At 42.3% G+C, this 21,216-nt stretch overlaps 2 protein-coding genes and 1 long non-coding RNA gene across 3 annotated transcripts; 2 read left to right on the plus strand and 1 right to left on the minus strand.

The window, feature by feature from the left end:
• Window positions 1-1,919: 1,919 nt before the first annotated feature.
• LOC115360086 (profilin-1-like) lies at window positions 1,920-9,544 on the plus strand. The gene is made up of 4 exons (XM_030052717.1): window positions 1,920-2,012; window positions 2,356-2,536; window positions 5,748-5,934; window positions 9,192-9,544. The coding sequence occupies exons 2-4, from the start codon at window positions 2,399-2,401 to the stop codon at window positions 9,287-9,289; spliced, it is 423 nt and encodes a 140-aa protein (XP_029908577.1). The 5' UTR covers window positions 1,920-2,012; window positions 2,356-2,398; the 3' UTR covers window positions 9,290-9,544.
• A 1,337-nt stretch (window positions 9,545-10,881) lies between these two features.
• LOC115361016 (lathosterol oxidase-like) lies at window positions 10,882-14,452 on the minus strand. The gene is made up of 4 exons (XM_030054252.1): window positions 14,432-14,452; window positions 14,108-14,278; window positions 12,447-12,575; window positions 10,882-11,595 (listed from the first exon to the last, which is right to left on the minus strand). Exons 1-4 carry the CDS (start codon window positions 14,450-14,452, stop codon window positions 11,308-11,310), a joined length of 609 nt encoding a protein of 202 aa, XP_029910112.1. The 3' UTR covers window positions 10,882-11,307.
• Window positions 14,453-15,581: 1,129 nt separating this feature from the next.
• Window positions 15,582-20,631, plus strand: LOC115360087 (uncharacterized). The gene is made up of 4 exons (XR_003928308.1): window positions 15,582-15,634; window positions 15,993-16,170; window positions 19,016-19,191; window positions 20,071-20,631. It is a non-coding gene; the product is annotated as an uncharacterized LOC115360087 (long non-coding RNA).
• Window positions 20,632-21,216: the final 585 nt, after the last annotated feature.

The raw sequence follows: 21,216 nt of genomic DNA on the forward strand, positions 1-21,216 counted from the left end.
AAGACTGGAAGATGGGCTGAGAAGGTTTTCTTTGACTTTGTGCAGATAGAAGGGAGTGAAGTGTGTCGGGTTATTTGACATGTTTTCTGAATCCAGAGCCTCCCGGTTTGGAGAGAAAAAGTTCATTTCCACCTCTGTAACTCTGGCTTTCCATTAAAGTTCCTCTTACGCAGCTTCAAAATTTGTTTTTTATTTTCCATATTGCAGAACAGTGTCTCATCCACCATTGAAGCTCTGTCATACTGATAACGAGTGAAGCATTCAAATATTGAAACATTCAAAGCCAAGATGCTGTTGTTTAATGGCTGCAGCATCTCCCCAAATAGAAAATGTCTCCATATCTTGTGCATGATTTTAGACACATTTCAGCATGTGCAAGAGGAACGCTTAGTAACTGGAAAAAGCAAGAAAAAAAAATCTGCTTAATGCAAAATAGTAGGACAAAAGATGTACTGCTGTTCTGCTGTGCACTTTATGTAATAAATCAACTTAATTCATTTTTTTTGTCTGAGCCTTCTGTAGTGCAGTGTGCAGCATCTTTTCATCTTTTCCAACAAAAACATAAAGTTCTGTGGGTTAGAACAAAGCTCAGCCTCTTAGCGTTTGTACGGCTGCAGGGCTGAAGAAGGTTTTTAGGTTTTTATTATTTGATTTGACATAAAACCGAATTTGGACAGTGAGGCTTGGTAAGGAAGAGCCTGCAGAGACGTGACTCAGGGGTCCATCAGTGACTTTACATCTCTTTACGGCTCTTGTATTATTTCACTGCAACTTTTTTTTTTTTTTTTTCAGAAACATGTAAAAAGGTCATGACATTTGCACAAGCATACATCTTAAACACAGCATTAGATAACAAAGGAGAGAGTTTCACTTCAGGTACATAAATCTGTCTTCTTCTGTATGTTTCTATGGATGCATATTTCTTCTGTATCACTGCTGTCAATCTTCACGCAAAAGACTTGATTTTCCACTGTGGTTCAGCTGTAATTTGCTCCATCACACACACATTTTTAGCTCTGTCCCTCCACTGCATTAGTTTTTAATTTTTATTATTTATTTATTTTTTCAAGTAAGTTCCTCCATACATAAATTGACATATGCTGAATTTATGACCTGAATATTTCTCCAATGTTTTAAAAGTTTTGGGCATTGTATAGATAGCATCTCAACAGTATCTATCTAAAAAAAATTATACTAAAATATATCTATAGAATATCTTCAGACCTTTCACCTTTGAACCTTTCCATAGACTGTATCTATAATGATAATAATAGGTTATGTAATAGATTAATCAATTAATCTTAATTCTTAATCCTATTAATCTTAATCGCAATCTTAATTTATTAATCTAGATTATGCAATCTATCGTCTAACAGATATACAATAGATTATGTATATACAGAATAGATGTATACTCATAATACGTGTGTGTGAAGCCACAGTCCCATTTCATTACAGCTTTACCCAAGTCACTGAGGCTCCTCGTGATGTGTGTGTGTGTGTGTGTGTGTGTGTGTGTGTGTGTGTGTCCTAATCCCAGGTCTGGTTTTTCTTCTATCATCTCCACCAGTTTTTCCTGCTCCATCCAGGCTGTGAAGCTGCAGGTGTGTGTTTACTTTGTGTGTGTGTGAATCCACTGTGTCACTAAAAAGACAAGTCGTTTTTTTTTCTTTCTTTTTTCTGTGTAACATCTTTGGCTGTGACACGGCCGGACGGGACGGGACAGGACGGGTGGTCGGGAGGAAGGGGGTGGGGGTGGGGGTGGGGGGTGGGGGGGTGAGGTCAGGGCCTGTGTGTGCTTGCAGCAGGTCGGACCTGCACGCTGGCATACCATTCACAGGCATCTGGTCTGTGTGCGACTCTAAGTGACAAGACCCCACCCCCTCTCAAAGCACACACACACACACACACACACACACACACACACACACACACACACAGGTATATAAGTTTGAGACGGCCTCCAACTTTACCATTTGTCCTTTGGTTCTCACCTCATAAACGTCACTCAGGTAAGCTTAAGTGCTCTCTTTTTATAGCTCTCTTTCTTTTCTCTTTTTTTTTTATCTATTTATCTATCGATCTGTCTCAATTCACTTAACATCTTTTTAATTGATCAAAATAAGGTTGATGAAGCTGAATACAAGATGTAAATCATGATTATCAGCTTTCCTCCGGATTTTATAGCTGTGAGATGATCACCTCTCTCTCTCTCTCTCTCTCTCTCTCTCTCTCTCTCTCTCTCTCTGGGTGTGTCTGCATGCTCGCTCGGCCTTCGCTGCCATGCTACATATGTCAGGTTATTTCTCATGAAAAGGGCTACAAGAGTCTATATTTTTCTTGTATTTGACACAGTTTTCCTGGCCTACCTCACCTGTACCTGGCCTGCGTGTTTGAGATGGCCAACCCCTGGGACAGCTACCTCACCCACCTGTCAGCGCACAAACCAGACGAAAGTCCTCCAGTCGCTGAGTCAGCCATCGTGGGATTGGACGGCCTCGTCTGGGCTGCAAACGGCAGCTTGACAAAGATCACGGTAAAAATCACATGAATGAATCAAAGTGTGTGTGTGTGTGTGTGTACAGGGCAAATTCAGGACAAAATGTGATGTGCCTCAAGATCTGCAATGCACGTGAAGTAACCACGATGCGATGTGATAATAAAGCTTAATGACAAGGAGGCATGACTTTGTACAATTATATTTATTCCTGTGACGTAGAGCTTCATGGCAGTGGGACTGCTGGGATTTGAACCTGTGGTTTTCAAAAAGTGGTCCGTTGACCCCCAGGGGTCCTTCAGGGGCTTCCAAGAGGTCCTCAGTGAAATGAGGAATTGTTTAATTACACTGTAATTTAATTCACTGCAAATAAGAATGCAAAAAATGTCCTTTTTTCTTTAAGGTTTAATCTCACCATGATTTGTCAGAGTTCAAGCAGGACAGCGAAACAGTTTGAGCTTTTGAAACCTGTGGAGGTTCCTTTGATTTCTTTCAAAACCATGGGGGAAAAGGCAATTACCAAATTAGCAAAGGAAACATTAGAAAAACAAAATGATAAATTTGAGAAAAAAAAAAAAAGCGAAAATGACCAGAAAATGAGCAAAACCAGTTACCAGTAACATTACCAGTAACATAATGACACCTGATTCAAGGAAATCCTGGAAACCAGACAGTTAGCGCTGGGAAAAAGTGGGATTATCTCATCCCATTGACAGATTTTAACTCTGAAGATGAGACCAGACGACTTCCTGCGATGGAGATTTTTTAGCGGTGCGTTCACGCCCCTTCACCTCACGCCTCACGCTCTGATTCGGCTCATCATCTGAGTTTATTTAACACTTTGGCCGGTTTTGAGCACATCAGTTCACTGGAACTGAAAAGGTCGTCTGTGTGTGAAACTCACCTGGAATGCTGACACACCTTCACCCTCAGACCTTTTCACAGCACAGGACAGATGGCTGTTTTAAAGCAAATTGCAGATGGCTATGACAGGAATGTCGACAAACTGAGAGGAGGCAGGGGGGAGGCAGCGAACGGCCTCGGGCATGTTTGCAGTACAAAGGCGCGTCGAGCACAGGAAACGGACAGAGAGGTTTTTAAAAAAAAACAGGCGTGAGGAGAAGTGAAACATGCTCCACAAGATGTGCTGTTATACTGCTCGGCTTTTACTCCGCTACAAGTCAAAGTGCTGGGCTAAAAAAAACGATTTAGAGGACTGCTTCACCCATGATGCATCATTTCCTTACTGCGTGCTGCCTTCAGGGTCCGATGAGGAAAGTTTCATGAAACACCAGCCATCTTTGATCCAGTGTATCAGGTGTGCCGGAGTCTCTGCGATGTGAGAGAAAACATGTGTTATGGGTGAACTATCCCTTTAGTAAAAAGATCAGCTCACTGAGCATATGAACGGTGGTTTCATCTTTTCCATGATTGACCCTGAACCTGTCAGCAGCACGAAAAAACCCTTTATGTCTCCAAAAAAAAAAAAAAAAAAATGATGATGATGCTTTTTTTTTTTTTTTTTTGATTAAAGAAATTTAAAAAATGAGCAAATAAATAATTACGTAGAAAGAGCTTTTACAGTACAAAAGTAAATTTTAAAAAGTGGCAGAAAAAAAACTATTATTACCACCCTGCTGTAAGATACAACAAATTTAAAAGTTTAAGTTTTAAAGAGTTCCAAAAACATTCACACAAACACACACACACACACACACACACACACACACACACACACACACACACATATAGACAGAGAGAGAGAGAGAGAGAGAGAGAAACTGTACATTGAGTGAATTAGCCCTTTAAAATATACTATATAAATAAAAATACAAATAAAATAAAATAAAACTACAAAAGTTAACTGACTGTGTTTAGTAAAATTAGTGGCAACAGTGTGAATGACTGTTTGTTGCTGACTGTTTTTGTGCTGACTAACTGGCTGACTGACCGACTGATTGACTGAATGACAGACTGACTGACTGACTGACTGACTGGCTGGCTGGCTGGCTGACTGACTGGCTGACTGACTGACTGACTGACTGACTGACTGGCTGACTGACTGACTGGCTGACTGACTGACTGGCTGACTGGCTGGCTGACTGACTGGCTGACTGACTGACTGACTGACTGACTGACTGGCTGACTGACTGACTGGCTGACTGACTGACTGACTGACTGACTGGCTGACTGACTGACTGGCTGACTGATTGACTGACTGAATGATTGACTGACTGATTGACTAACTGACTACCTGACTGTCTGACTTGCTGACTGACTGACTGACTGATTCACTGACTGACTGACTGACTGACTGACTGACTGACTGACTGACTGACTGACTGGCTGGCTGACTGACTGACTGACTGACTGACTGATTCACCGACTGATTGACTGACTGACTGGCTGGCTGACTGGCTGACTGACTGACTGGCTGACTGACTGACTGACTGACTGACTGACTGACTGGCTGACTGATTGACTGACTGAATGATTGACTGACTGACTGACTGACTGGCTGACTGACTGACTGGCTGACTGATTGACTGACTGAATGATTGACTGACTGACTGACTGACTGGCTGACTGACTGACTGGCTGACTGATTGACTGACTGAATGATTGACTGACTGATTGACTGACTGACTGACTGACTGGCTGACTGACTGACTGCCTGACTGTCTGACTGTCTGACTGACTGACTGACTGATTGACTAACTGACTGACTGACTGACTGACTGACTGACTGTCTGACTGTCTGACTGACTGACTGACTGATTCACTGACTGATTGACTGACTGACTGACTGACTGACTGGCTGGCTGACTGACTGACTGACTGACTGATTCACCGACTGATTGACTGACTGACTAGCTGGCTGACTGGCTGCTGGCTGACTGACTGACTGGCTGGCTGGCTGGCTGACTGTCCCCTCTCTCTCCCCTGCCCTCCTGTCTTTCTCTACTGTCACTGTCAAAATAAAGCAGAAATGCCAAGAGAATAATCCTAAATAAAAAAAAAAAAAAAAAAATCCCAGAGGAGTCAGGCGCTCCACTGAAGTCCTGAGATGAAGAAAGATGCTCAGATGCAGAAAAGTTTGAAATTTAAGACCAAACTGAAATGAAGTTCTCAGATGGAGAGAGGTTACTTCAGTCAGAGTCAGAGGAGCAGTCGGCCCTGTGGCGCTCCGCCCTGCAGGTTAAAGCTGCTCTCAGGTGCGTCATGTGACCGTGGCTCTGTGTGTCCGCAGGCCTCCGAGGTGGCCGCCCTCACGGCTGCCGACCGCTTGCCCATCCTGACGGGCGGGGCCACCCTGGGCGGCGTCAGCTGCACCGTGGTACGCGACTGGTTTCAAGACGACGGCACCGTACAGCTGGCGACCAAAACGGGAGATCCGAACACGGTCCAGTGCATTTCCGTCGCCGTCAGCAAGACAGGTAAGAGCAGACACGTCAGCTCGTATTTTCACCCCAAAAATCTGTTCAGCCGGAATATCATCCAGCTGCAGACGCCCCAGCTGACAAACATCAACATTAACAGCAAATACAGACTGTACACACACACACACACACACACACACACACACACACACACACACACACACACTCATTGTAACATACATATACAAACATACAGGCTTAAAACCTATTGGAAAATTACAATAAAATAATGTGTTTTAATTGCTTAACAAACACATTTTTGTAAAGTGTCAGAATTAATTAACGTTAGTGAGCTTCTTCTTCTCCTTCCTCTTTACGGTTTTATGGCGGTTGGCAAACCAGCTTGCATGTGCATCAGTGCCACCTGCTGGACTGCAGTGTTGATTGGTGGATTGGCAGGGAACAAAACGTTCGCAAACTCGAGCAAAAAGGTGTAGACTTCGCCAAACACACGAAGAGCAGCCAGATACATAGACGTTGTGCAGTTTTCCATCGTCGTTTTTGTTTTTCGTTGTTCCTGCGTCCGTCTCGCACAGGGCCTCGCCGCTTCGTCAGTTCCTGCGCTTCCCGCCCATGTCAATGTCAGCGGCGTGCAGCGCATGCTGGTGGTTTCTACAGGGGCGCCGCCAGGGATTTTGGGCCCCATGAAAAGAAATCTTATTGGGCCCTTGTATAGTCGGCCAATAGGCCGGCGAAAAATTTAGATGCTGTTTTATATAAAACTATGCATTTTAATGTTATTTTTTCTCATTCCCATATTTGTGAAAAGAACAACATGACAGTTACTTGGTTATTGCTCACTGTCTCCCTTGTAGTCCTGCTTGCAGGTCTAATTTATCTCCAAAATTGTAGACTCACAGGTGGTGGCATTGGATTTGGGGTGCAAAAATACATATATGAGGCTATATGGTCGTTGCAATTTAATCTTCTGATTTCCAGAAAATATAAACATTTCTCTGATTGTATTGAGAGCAGTCACTCAGTCTACATGCACCAGAAATTTTCTCCTCTGTTCCTACTGCAAAGCAGGTGGGTGACAGTCCCAAACTACTGACCAAACATTATATTTCAGTGATAGCTGAATTTGATCTATATTATATATACAAATACATATACATATGTATACAAAGTATACCACACAAATCCTTGTTTAAATCTGAATCTGAATCGATTGGTGTATATAGCCTATATATATCTCTCCCCATAAAGTTATAACAAGGCATTTAAAAAGACAAAAAAGGCATAATATTGATAATAATAATAATAATAATAATAATAATAATAATAATAATAATTTAGCACCTGGGTTACAATACAAATTCACAAAAAGAGTACAGAAACGAAAATTACAGAAACCTTAAATGCCACTGTGTGTGTCATCTAGCCAATGACAGGCAGAATAATAAGAATCACTTCATTGTCATGGTTAACAACAAAGTGAGGTAATAAAGTAAGGACGCCCTCTTGTCCAGGAGGGGAATTGTACCCCTGATCTCCTGCATGGCACTCAGGGAGACTATCCGCTCTGCCATCGGGGCTTGTGTACGTAAGCTGCAGTTGGGTGGATTCTCCATTCATGTTGATAACTTACGAAAAATAGCAGAGTCCAATCGGTTTGAAAAGCTAGCGCGGCTGAAATATATATATATTTACTCGATGATGGTTTAATAATTTTATATTAGTTTTTACCTATTTTTTGGGGCCCCTGTCAGGCAAGGGCCCTTGGAATTGTCCTAACTTTCCCCCCATATACAAGGATACAAGGATACAAGGATGTTTATTGGTCATTATACAACAGATTGTATAATGAAATTAAAATGTGGTTCCCTCTTAATTGATTAATTGATTGTATAAAAAATAAAATTATTAAACATGGAGGAGTTCAGATGGTGCATTTAGTAGTCTCACAGCCTGAGGGAAGAAGCTGCTCTGTAGTCTGGTGGTACGGCAGCGGATACTTCTGTATCTTTTGCCTGACGGCAGCAGGGTGAACAGGCTGTGGCTGGGGTGGCTGTTGTCTTTTAGGATCTCACCTCACCTCCCTGATATCACTGATACTTGGTAGATGGGTACCAATGATGTTATGGGCAGTTTTAATCACTCGTTGCAGAGTCTTCCTGTCCTGGGCCGTGCACATCCCATGCCAGTTTGTGATGTTTCCAGTCAGGATGCTTTCAGTCGCTCCTTTGTAGAAGCTGACAAGAACTTGGCGTGGGAATTTTGCTTTCTTAAGTTTCCTTAAGAAATACAGTCGTTTCTGAGCTTTTTTAACCAGGGCAGAGATATGTGAAGTCCATGTCAGGTTCTCTGTTATGGTGATTCCCAGAAACTTGAAACTGCTCACTTGCTCCACCTCAGCTCCATTGATGTAGACAGGGTTGTGTGTCTTTGCCTTCTTTTTTGTAAAATCAACTATCAGCTCTTTGGTTTTGCTGACGTTGAGCAGTAGGTTGTTTTCTGTGCACCATTCTGCGAGATGGTTGATTTCCTCCCGATATGAAAACTCATCATTGTTGGAAATCCGGCCGATGATGGTGGTGTCATCTGCAAACTTCACAATAGAGTTCTCTCCATGTCGGGGGTTGCAGTCGTAGGTGTACAGCGTGAACAGGAGGGGGCTGAGCACACAGCCCTGGGGGGCTCCGGTGTTGAGCACTAGAGTGGAGGAGGAGAGACTGAACTGACTGGGGTCTGTTTGTGAGGAAGTCCAGTATCCAGTTGCAGAGGGTGGTACTGATGCCCAGAGTGTTCAGTTTTCCAATCAGCTTCATGGGGGAGATTATACGGCGCCCCTGGGTTTCTAGGCTGAAAGTCTCAACCAAGAGTTTTGACGCTGATCCAGCATTGCTTATCTAGTCTAATAACTTGTTGAAATTTTTTCCTCTAGAAATTCCATTTTTTTAATCTCCTAGTAATTCTTTTGTATTATTATTATTATTATTATTATTATTATTATTATTATTTTATATTTTTTTATTTATTTACTTTTCCTTTTTTAATCTAATTTCTAATTTATCTAATTTTATTTTACATATGTTCTATTAAGTTTTTTTGCTAATTGGTCATCACTTTTAACATGTTTTTGAAAGTAATCGACTGAATCTGCTCAGTTCTCAAAGGGTTAAAACATACATACATACATACATATTTGCAAATAACTGACATCAAAAATAGACATGACATCTTTGTTTCTTTTTGTTTTTAATCTCTCTTTCTCTCTCTCCCTCTGTGTGTGTGTGTGTGTGTGTGTCTAGCTGTAGTCATTGTTAAAGGGCACATGAAAGTCCCAGGAGGATCTCTGGCGGAGAGGCCTCTCAAAATAGCAAACTACCTGAGACAGCAGAACATGTGAAGCAGCCGAGGAGTCATCAGCCACTCTGTCACAGCATTGCAGTGTGTGTGTGTGTGCGTGTGTGTGTGTGTGTGTGTGTGTGTGTGTGTTGCTGATTCAGCTTTACTAAGATCACTGAGATGGTAAAAATGACTCACTTTTCTCTGTTTCAACCTCCAAAATGAAAATGTTGGGTTTGTCCAGACTAAGGAAATGATTTGAAGACGATAAATCTTTGTTGGAGCTGAAATTGTCTTATTTAAAAAAAAAAAAAAAGGAAATCTTAAATAATATTAGGTCTACATTTTGAATTATGGCCGAATCTAAAAGTTCAGATGTTACTTTCCATTCGCAAGTTCGCCCTGAAGTAATTTTACATTTCTATGTGACCTCTCCTGGAACTGACTGCTGTATGTTGTAAAATTGTTTACAAAATTCAAGCTCACCCTCAAGATTTTTTTTATTCTTATCATCAGCACGAAATCCAGTCCAGGAACCAATCTGTAAATTTGTTTTCAGAAACACTCCCACATGTAATGGCTAAAATATTTTTCATTTGCATCCAGAAAAGGGAGTTTCTTCAGTGAGAGCATAAAAAAAATGTGTGGCTGGGAGGAAATCACAACCTGAAGCATTAAGAGTCTAACCTGAGTCTTGAGCTTCATTTGAAATTTGTTGTTCATGTAATAAATACAAAGTTGAATGTTTAGTGCATTTAGCGTTAATGACAGTGGCCTCAATGCAAGATGGGGAAAAAAAATCAGATTTTCAAAGTTTCAGGTTGGAGGTTGGCAACATTTTTAAAGGAAGATGAGAAATGTGATGTTCAGTGTATAAATATTATCCTCTATATTTAAGTATGTTCTACTTGCTTAGAAAAAAGTCAAATAAAATACTATGAACTGACTGTGTTTGCGACCTGCTGCCCAATATCTGTTGTCCTCGCCTGCTCCTGTCATTGATCCATTAGAACAGCAACAGTGCCCTCTAGTGGGCTGCATTATAAACACAAGGCACACTACAAAAGCCAGCTCCTGGTGGGGGTGAACACCAGCACCGACACGATTACTCAAATAATCCATTACCATTTTACCAAGTTATCTTTTTAGTCATTAATAATGGCTGTTTATCAGACTCAGGAAGTAATTTGAAGAGTTTAGTTTGGACTCTGGTAACTTGTCATAGGAATGACAATATTATTTTTAACATTTAATAGACAAAATGAGTAATTGATTAAAAAAAAAAAAAAGTTAGCTTAACAATGAAATTCATTAGTCGCAGCCTAACGAATAGACTCAAGGTGTTCAGTGTCTTGCATAGTACCATATGTCAGACTAATATGGTATTAATAAGCTGCTTAAAACACATTCCAGTTCAAGTAACAAAGGAACCTTTCTCTCTGATAATGACTGCTAAACTTAAATATTTAGTTAAAGCAATAGTACATACGACTAAAAAACACTGCCATCACTCAACACATCTGTGTTCTGACTGCTGAAAAAATTGCATGATTCGTATGGAGCTCAGGCACATCCACCAAGGGTTTGTGCAGAGACACATCAAAACGAGATGTGGGGTGAATCCCTGAAACAACATGAATCCTCAGTGACACCATGAGACTCTGTCCTTACACAGCAAATTTGAAAAAGTTGAATGAAAACTAATGGAGTTGTCATGTTGGCCTGATGGTGGTAGAAGAAAAAGGGCCATGTGGTTACAAAAGTCAGATGGTGGACTGCTGGCTTGGCGTCAGTGATCTCAGTCTAGTTCATTTGGCATATGTCACATTTTTGACTTGGGAGAAAAAAAATTAATTGAATGAAATGAGAGTAGGCCCAAAACAAAATCCAGCCTTTCTGGAAAGAGTCAAGTCTATAATCCTCACATCAACCCCAGCCAGCCTAGAAGAAAGAACCAAGTTCTCTTCTGGGTCATAAATGGGCAAACATTCAAATAAATGGTAAACAGTTCCATCAAACCAATAAAAGAATCCAATAAAAATGATCCATCTACTGTTTTAAGGTGCTGAAATATTATTTTCAAGTTTCAAAATGTTTCAAATCACTCTCTGCTGCCTCAGACGTCAGCTTGCGGACGAGGTCGTGCGGCCCCTTCCCCAGCAGGGCTGACGGCTGTCGGTACGAGCCGCCCAGACGGTCCCACAGCGTGAAGTATTGACCGTAGTTGTAGTTAAAGAAGAGGTGATGGTCCACGTGGTGGGCGGCGCCGTTGATCACCTGGACCAGGGGGCCAGGGAGGCGGAAATCCCCGTCATGTATGGAAATGGTCCAGATGTTGACGAAGACGAAGAGGGAGAGGTACACTACCTACAGTGAAGAGAGCAGGAGTTCAGGAAGTGATATAAATACTCCATTTCAATTCAAAACACTGGACGGTTTCCAGTCATGCTGATGGAAACTCCCATCCTGATGCTTTGGACGTCTTTGGTTGTTATCACCAAAGGTTCCTGTACTGATCCAAGAAGAATTCTCCCAACAAAAGTCAGAAGTCTGTAACAGAAAAAATATACTCCATTTAAAAAACAAAATAGACAAGGCCACGCTAATGACTTTGAGCCCTCTTCTTGTTGTAATGACGGTACTTAATTACAAAACTTCTACCAGAAGAGAGAGCCTAGAAACTGGTTTGTCACTCACTGACTTACTGGTTTACTGAGCATTTTCAGAAACAAGATAGTGGAGCCCTCTAGTGGCATTAACTACAGCTAAGGCTGAAGATGAAGTTTAGTGGCAGCTTCAACTCTGCAACTTTTGTAGGAAGAATTCATTTTGACACAAAAAACGATATGTCTAAGACTTCCCACGTATCCTGTATTACAGCTGACAGCACTTGTGCTCTCTGGAATTCATTAACACATTGCTGTTATCTGGTGAAAGCCTTGGTATATCTAAAATGGGACCTTTTCAGGGACAACAAAGCTTAGGTTGGCAATCATGCATTTGAAACTGAAAAGGCTTGCTTGTTTGTTCAAGGTGTTGTGAAACTCCCTCAGGACCTTGTGATTATCCAGCTCAAGTATAAACATGAAAAAACAAAACAAAACTGGAATGAGGAAGTTTTCACTGGACAGCATCCAAATCTCACATATTCAAAGTTTGCTGCCTCATTGCTTGTCAGACCTGCTCTCAGTATCAAACTGTTGAGTGAGGATCATCACCTTGTGCAGGGGGAAGAGGAAAGGGTAGACGTGGTAGGGTAGACTCTGCAGAAAACCATCGACTGGGTGGAAGGCGTGGCTGGTGAACGGCGTGGGGATCTTAAATATATGATGCTGCTTATGCAAGTGCTGATGGGGGAGAAACAGGAATAACCGTAATGGATTAGACATTCATAGAGCTCACGTATACGTGCACGACTCTCCAAAGCAGTCCTCACGAGCCAATGGACTCAACAATCAAGCCCCAAATGCACACTGAGCATGTTTTTACATTTGATAGATTTGATATTTTTGGGATAATTGTTGAGTAAAAAACTTAAAAAGGAGGGATCCAAAAAGGCCTTTGTCATCTGCAAAGAAAGTTAGGCAGCATTATTAGTGTCATTACAGCAGAGCCCATGTGACAAATCGTAGTTCAAATTCAAAATTAAATAATGTGCTTATAGCACATTATTTATTAGCATGATCTGTGGAATATAGCAAATCTGACATGAGCTCTCTTGATTTAAAGATCACTAAAGACAAGTATGGTGACCTCAACACTTCTATCGACAGAACAAAAGTTCAGACTGCATCACAAACCTGGGGGGCTGATACCTTCTATCCACCTGTTCTCATCCATAAGGCCAGTTTCTAAAATTGAGGAGGGTTTGTAATGTTGAGGACTGTGATCGACAGTTGATCAACAGTTCTGCAACGCGGTTAGGAATCACATTAGTTGAATCATCAGGCTGTTCCAAAAACAAAAGTATCTTGACAGAAGGAGTCTTTTCCAAACAAAGATCCAGACCTCACACATCTTCAGCTGAAAAGCCCCACAAAGTGAAAACCATCACCAAGCAGAACTGGACAGGTTTACAGAGCGATACTTTGTTAAGTAAAGTATTTGTTAAGTATTCCCTGTCACTCTCAGCTTTCTCTTTCAGACGGGCTCCTGCCTTCAGAGACAAATTGGTCCGCAGCAGCATTCCTCCCCTCCTACAGGGTGAGGAGGACAAGGCTGGAAACACCCACAGGCAACTTTTCCCAGTGGTATATATCAATAATGGATAAACTAAAAGGAGGCCTAAAGACAGAAGGGCTTAGCATAAGAGTCCAATTCAAGAAATGAATCAAGCATTTAATTAACCAATTATCCAGTGGCAGATCACTATAGAGAAGTTGGAAAAGCTTCAACTCTTTTTTAAAAGTTGACCGTGAAGGCTGTTTCCTGTCCCTCTGAAACTTCTTCTGCAGAGCCAGGCAGACATTTTGGATATCTGCCCTCGGGGCCTCCACATTACCCAGCAGTCAGTCTGGGTGAGTCATACTTTTCTCATGACTGGATGATAATCGGTGTGTTGAAAAAGACATGCTATGGGTACATTTGTTGTTGACTCTGGAGTGTCTATTGTCTCATAAGGACTGCACTGGCGTGCCAAGACAGGAATGTCAGCAACTCTGCAGTGAAGCAATTAAACCCTAACCCTAACCCAGGCCAGCCTGAAACACACAACAACAAGCTTCATGAGTCATTCTTCTATCTGTTTCACTGTCTGAGAAAAGTGGGATTCAAGCCTGGATTCACTTTAGTTTCCTTTAGTCCATCACAATTCTCCAAAACGGATGTACCAAAAGAAACGACGCTTTCATATACAACTCCATTTAGGTTTTGAACAGACTGAAGGTGGGTTTTTAAAGTTGATGGCTGTTCTCTCACCCGAGGCAGACTCTCCGACGTTGTCATGAAGTTTGCTGTATCCTCTGATCTCAGGGAAGAACAAGGCCACCGTGGGGAAGCTCACCCAGAAGATGGAGACGGTTCCCAGTTTGATCTCTCTTCGCACCTGGTTCTGTCACAGCAGAGACACACACACAGAGACACAGAGACATAGGCCGCGTTCAGACTGCAGGCGAATCTGATTCAAATCAGATTCCTTCTCAAATCCGATTTTTTGGGCCGACTGTCCACACTGTTTTTAGCAAGTGTCCAAATCGGATCTGACTCTGTTCAGACTGGGCCACATTATTGACTCATCTGACAGGTTGCTGTAGCAACGATGTTGGCGCGGAGGCGTCATCCAGCGCGCGTAGTGTGTGATGTCATATAATTGTGACAGCGGCAACAAAAACAACAACAACAAACAGCTTAGCTCCAGCTTAGCTTGAACGGCGCTGTCTCCCCAGAGGCTGATGAGGCAGTGTGTTTCATCTTTGGTCCAGGGGCTGGTGTTTTCCACCTCTACCTCTTCTGTCTGCTCCATTTCATTCCGTTGCTCAGCGCACCTTGACTGTCGCTCTGTGGTCTGGCGCACTGTTGTGTTGCATAGAGTGACGTCACGGACAGTCAAAACTGATCTGAGTGTTTGGAGCTGTTCAGACTCAGACGCATCTGTCATAATGCAATCTGAAACTACCTTGCAAAAATCGGATTTCATGTGATTTGTGACTGTTCAGACTACAAAAGAGCCATCCAATTTCAATCTGGATGGGCTAAAAATTGGATTTGGACTGGCAGTCTGAACGCGGCCATAGAGTTTTTCATCCTCAATTTATGCTTTCATCACAGATCAATGCAGCGTGTCTCTCCTGTGTTTCTCATGCCCCATAAGTCCAGTTTTGGAGATAACTGGAAGACTGGAAGAAGCAGACAGAAGGAAGTGAAGTGTGTTGGGTTATTATTATTATTATTATTATTATTTTTTTTTTACACAATTTCTCAATCCAGAGCCTCCTCTGGATTAATTAATCCTATTAATCTTAATCGCAATCTTAATTTATTAATCTAGATTATGTAATCTATCGTCTAACAGATATATAGATAATGTATATACAGAATAGATGTATACTCATAATATGTGTGTGTGAAGCCACAGTCCCATTTCACTACAGCTTTACCCAAGTCACTGAGGCTCCTCGTGACGTGTGTGTGTGTGTGTGTGTGTGTGTGTGTGTGTGTGTGTCCTAATCCCGGGTCGAATGTGGTGGGCCAGTCTGGTCCAAAATGCCCGGGACTATTTTTTGTCCCAGTCTGCCCATGCTGGCATACCATTCACAGGCATCTGGTCTGTGTGCAACTCTAAGTGACAAGACCACACCCACTTCTCAGGGCACACAAACAAACACACACCCACACACGCACACACACAGGTATATAAGTTTGAGACAGCCTCCAACTTTACCAGTTGTCCTTTGGTAACGTCACTCAGGTAAGCTGAAGTGCTCTCTTTTTATAGCTCTTTCTCTTTTTTTAATCTATCTATCCATCTATCTATCTATCTATTGATAAATTCACTTAGAATTTTTTTAATTTATCAAAATCAGGTTGATGAAGCTGACTACAAGATGTAAATCATGATTATCAGCTTTCCTCCTGATTTTAAAGCTGTGAGATGATCACAATGTTTCACAGTTCAGGTGTTTACGTCACCTCTCTCTCTGTTTCTCTCGCTCTCTCTCTGGGTGTGTCTGCATGCTCGCTCGGCCTTCGCTGCCATGCTACATATGACATGTTATTTCTCATGAAAAGGGCTATAACAGTCTATCTTTTTCTTGTATTTGACACAGTTTTCCTGGCCTACATCACCTGTACCTGGCCTGCGTGTTTGAGATGGCCAACGCCTGGGACAGCTACATCGACGACCTGACGCGGGACGAACCTGGAAGTCCTCAAATCGTCGAGGGGGCCATCGTGGGATTGGATGGCAACGTCTGGGCTGCAAACGGCAGCTTGAAAAACATCACGGTAAAAATCACACGAATGAATCAAAGTGTGTGTGTGTGTGTGTGTGTGTGTGTGCGTTGTGATGACCCCTGCAAGTCAGGTTGGGTTTGGTGACCCCTGCTGGCCAGGTTGTTGGGCTGGGGGTTTGGCTTGGCTCATCTTTTGCCTCCTAGGTGGGTCATCAGCTCAACTGGGAACACCTGAGGGCCCTGGTGTTCCCAGGAGTTAAAAGCCTGGCTGCTGCCAATCTCACTCTCTCCACTCATGCTAGCTCTCACCCTGGCTCTCACTCTCTCGCTCTCAGTCTCTCTGCCTTTGTTCTCTCCACAGGCGCTGGGTTGTCCGGTGATGCTGCTTTAATTGATGTTTTGTTACACCTTACAACACGCACTCACATTATTCACTCATGCACACTTACATTACTGACTCCACTGACATCCACACCCTATATTTAGGTTTTTGAGCTATTTACTTTAATAAATAATTTATTTGGTTAAACATCTTTCTTGGTGTATCTCCCATCTTTGTTGTGGCCTCAGAGCCGGGTCATAACAGCGCGCATGCGTGCGTGTGTGTGTGTGTGTACAGGGCGAATTCAGGACAAAATGTGATGCGCCTCGATATCGGCAACGCACATGTGAAGCAACCACGATGCGATGTGATAATAAAGCTTAATGACAAGGAGGCATGACTTTGTACAATTATATTTATTCCTGTGACGCAGAGCTTCATGGCAGTGGGACGGGCCTGCTGGGATTTGAACCTGTGGTTTTCAAAAAGTGGTCCGTTGACCCCCAGGGGTCCTTCAGGGGGCTTCCAAGAGGTCCTCAGTGAAATGAGGAATTGTTTAATTACACTGTAATTTAATTCACTGCAAATAAGAATGCAACAAATGTCCTTTTTTCTTCAAGGTTTAATCTCACCATGATTTGTCAGAGTTCAAGCAGGACAGCGAAACAGTTTGAGCTTTTGAAACCTGTGGAGGTTCCTTTGATTTCTTTCAAAACCATGGGGGAAAAGGCAATTACCAAATTAGCAAAGGAAACATTAGAAAAACAAAATGATAAATTTGAGAAAAAAAAAAAAAGCGAAAATGACCAGAAAATGAGCAAAACCAGTTACCAGTAACATAATGACACCTGATTCAAGGAAATCCTGGAAACCAGACAGTTAGCGCTGGGAAAAAGTGGGATTATCTCATCCCACTGACAGATTTTAACTCTGAAGATGAGACCAGACGACTTCCTGCGATGGAGATTTTTTAGCGGTGCGTTCACGCCCCTTCACCTCACGCCTCACGCTCTGATTCGGCTCATCGTCTGAGTTTATTTAACACTGTGCTCGGTTTTGAGCACATCAGTTCACTGGAACTGAAAAGGTCGTCTGTGTGTGAAACTCACCTGGAATGCTGACACACCTTCACCCTCAGACCTTTTCACAGGACAGGACAGGCGGCTGTTTAAAGCAAATTGCAGATGGCTATGACAGGAATGTTGACAAACTGAGAGGAGGCAGGGGGGAGGCAGCGAACGGCCTCGGGCATGTTTGCAGTACAAAGGAGTGTTGAAAAAAACAGGCGTGAGGAGAAGTGAAACATGCTCCACAAGATGTGCTGTTGCACTGCTTGGCTTTTACTCCGCTACAAGTCAAAGTGCTGGGCTAAAAAAATCGATTTAGAGGGCTGCTTCACCTATGATGCATCGTTTCCTCACTACGTGCTGCCTTCAGGGTCCAATGAGGAAAGTTTCATGAAACACCAGCCATCTTTGATCCAGTGTATCAGGTGTGCCGGAGTCTCTGCGATGTGAGAGAAAACATGTGTTATGGGTGAACTATCCCTTTAGTAAAAAGATCAGCTCACTGATCATATGAACGGTGGTTTCATCTTTTCCATGATTGACCCTGAACCTGTCAGCAGCACGAAAAAACCCTTTATGTCTCCAAAAAAAAAAAAAAAAAAAAAAAAAAAGAAGCTCCTTTGGCCCATGATGATGCTTTTTTTTTTTGTTTTGTTGTGTTTTTGCTCATTAAAAAAATGTAAAAAATGAACAAATAATGACATAGAAAGAGCTTTTACAGTACAAAAGTAAATTTTAAAAAGTGGCAGAAAAAAACTATAATAACCACCATGCTGTAAGATACAACAAATTTCAAAGTTTAAGTTTTAAAGAGTTCCAAAAACATTCACACAAACACACACACACACACACACACACACACACACACATAGACAGACAGACAGAGAGAGAGAGAGAGAGAGAGAGAGAGAGAGAGAAACTGTACATTGAGTGAATTAGCCCTTTAAAATATACTATATAAATAAAAATAAAAATTAAATTAAATTAAAAATTAAAAAGTTAACTGACTGTGTTTAGTAAAATTAATGGCAACGGTGTGAACGACTGTTTGTTGCTGACTGTTTTTGTGCTGACTAACTGACTGACTGACTGACAGACTGACTGATTGACTGACTGACTGGCTGACTGACTGACTGACTGACTGACAGACTGACTGATTGACTGACTGACTGGCTGACTGACTGACTGACTGGATGACTGACTAATTGACTGGCTGACTGGCTGACTGACTGACTGACTGGATGACTGACTAATTGACTGGCTGACTGACTGACTGATTCACCGAATGATTGACTGGCTGACTGACTGACTGATTCACCGACTGACTGACTGACTGCCTGATTGACTGGCTGACTGATTGACCGACTGACTGGCTGACTGGCTGATTGACTGGCTGACTGATTGACTGACTGACTGGCTGACTGGCTGATTGATTGACTGGCTGGCTGACTGACTGTCCCCTCTCTCTCCCCTGCCTTCGTGTCTCTCTCTACTGTCACTGTCCGCAGGCCGCCGAGGTGGCCGCCCTCACGGCCCATCCTGACGGGCGGGGCCACCCTGGGCGGCGTCAGGTGCACCGTGGTACGCGACTGGTTTCACGACATAGATAGGACCATAGAGCTGGCGACCAAAACGGACAATCTGGACATGGTCCAGTGCATTTCCATCGCTGCCACCAACAAAGGTAAGAGCAGACACGTCAGCTCATATTTTCAGTTAGTGAGCTTCTTCGTCTCCTTCCTCTTTACGGTTTATAATGGCGGTTGGCAAACCAGCTTGCATGTGCATCAGTGCCACCTGCTGGACTGCAGTGTTGATTGGTGGATTGGCAGGGAACAAAACGTTCGCAAACTGGAGCAAAAAGGTGTAAACTTCGCCAAACACATGCAGAGCAGCCAGATAGATAGACGTTGTGCAGTTTCCCATCGTTGTTTTTGTTCTTCGTTGTTCCTGCGTCCGTCTCGCACAGGGCCTCGCCGCTCCATCAGTTCCTGCGCTTCCCGCCCATGTCGATGTCAGCGGAGTGCGGTGCATGCTGGTAGCTGCCGCCACGAGTCAAAACAAAAACCTTGGCACACCAATCCCACACAATCCCTCTGAGCTGCGCAGCATTTCAGGAGCAGACTGAGCTGATTTCCCAAACCAAACAGATGGTTTCTAGGCTGAAAGTCTGAACCTTTGTTGAATTTTTTTCCATAGAAATTTCCATTTTTTTTTTTAAATCTCCTAGTAATTCTTTTATATTATTATTATTTTTATTATTTTTTATATTTTTTTATTTATTTACTTTTCAATTTTTTAAAAAAAATTCCTGGTGATTTTCTGTATTGTCATTTGTATTTATTCCATTTTATTTTATTTTATATATGGTTTGTTATTTTTTTGCGAATTGGTCATCACTTTTTTTTTAACATGTTTTTGAAAGTAATCGACTGATTCTGCTCAGTTCTCAACATACAAAGACACATAACTGACATTAAAAATAGACATCTTTGTTTCATTTTGTTTTTAATCTCTCTCTTTCTCTCTCTCCCTCTGTGTGTGTGTGTGTGTGTGTGTCTAGCTTTACTCATTGCTAAAGGGGACCGTATGGCCGGTTCCCAGGCTGCAGGATCTGTAGCGCAGAGGCCTTTCAAATTAGCAAAGCACCTGGAAGACAGCGGCATGTGAAGCAGCCGAGCTCATTCTGTGCCAAGGAGTCATCAGCCACTCTGTCACAGCATCACAGTGTGTGTGTGTGTGTGTGTGTGTGTGTGTGTGTGTGTGTGTGTGTGTATGTGTGTGTGTGTGTGTGTGTGTGTTGCTGATTCAGCTTCACTAAGATCACCGAGATGGTAAAAATGACTCACTTTTCTCTGTTTCAACCTCCAAAATGAAAATGTTGGGTTTGTCCAGACTAAGGACATGATTTGAAGACATCACTCTTGGTTATCGTTGTTTGTTATGTTTGATCGCCAAAATAATTAATTTAAAAAAATATTATTTAGACAATGAAAATGATCATGTGCAGAACGACTTGACTTATTGGTTTTATTGTGCTTTTTTGTGCCATATTAACCTTTATGGTTACAGATGACAATCATGCAATTCAATTCAATTCAATTTTATTTATTTGTATAGCCCAGAATCACAAATACAAATTTGTCCCAAAGGGCTTTACAGAAAAATACAACATCCTCTGTCCTTAGACCCTCACATCAGATGAGGAACAACTCCCTAAAAAAACCCTTTAACAGGGAGAAAAATAGGAAGAAACCTCAGGGGAGCAACAGAGGAGGGATCCCTCCCCAGGACGGACAGACGTGCAATAGATGTTGTAAATACAGATAACAAACAATAAAATGTATGAGGATAGATAGGTGGCGGATGAGGGATGATGACGCCAAGGGAAGCCGGATGCACCAGAGCAGCTAGGGACCCGGGCCACACAGCCACCTACACCATGACGACCTGTATCTGAAGTAGACAGAGCACGCACTCGGACAAACACACATCAACCATTCACACACACTCACACAGAGACAAAGGTGGCACATTAATTATCTGCAGAAGACATGCCTTTTTTCTTTTGTTTTATTTTGCTTTGTTTTGCATAAAAATACTTTCATGCAAGCTCATGTTATCTTTAATTGTGTTTTAGGAAAATCACCTTGTCAGTTAAATGTGCTGAAGTGCAAACCTGTCAGAGCAGGACTGTGCCAAAATAAAG

The sequence above is a fragment of the Myripristis murdjan genome, chromosome 6 (genome assembly GCF_902150065.1).
Source record: "Myripristis murdjan chromosome 6, fMyrMur1.1, whole genome shotgun sequence".
Lineage (NCBI taxonomy): Eukaryota > Metazoa > Chordata > Actinopteri > Holocentriformes > Holocentridae > Myripristis > Myripristis murdjan.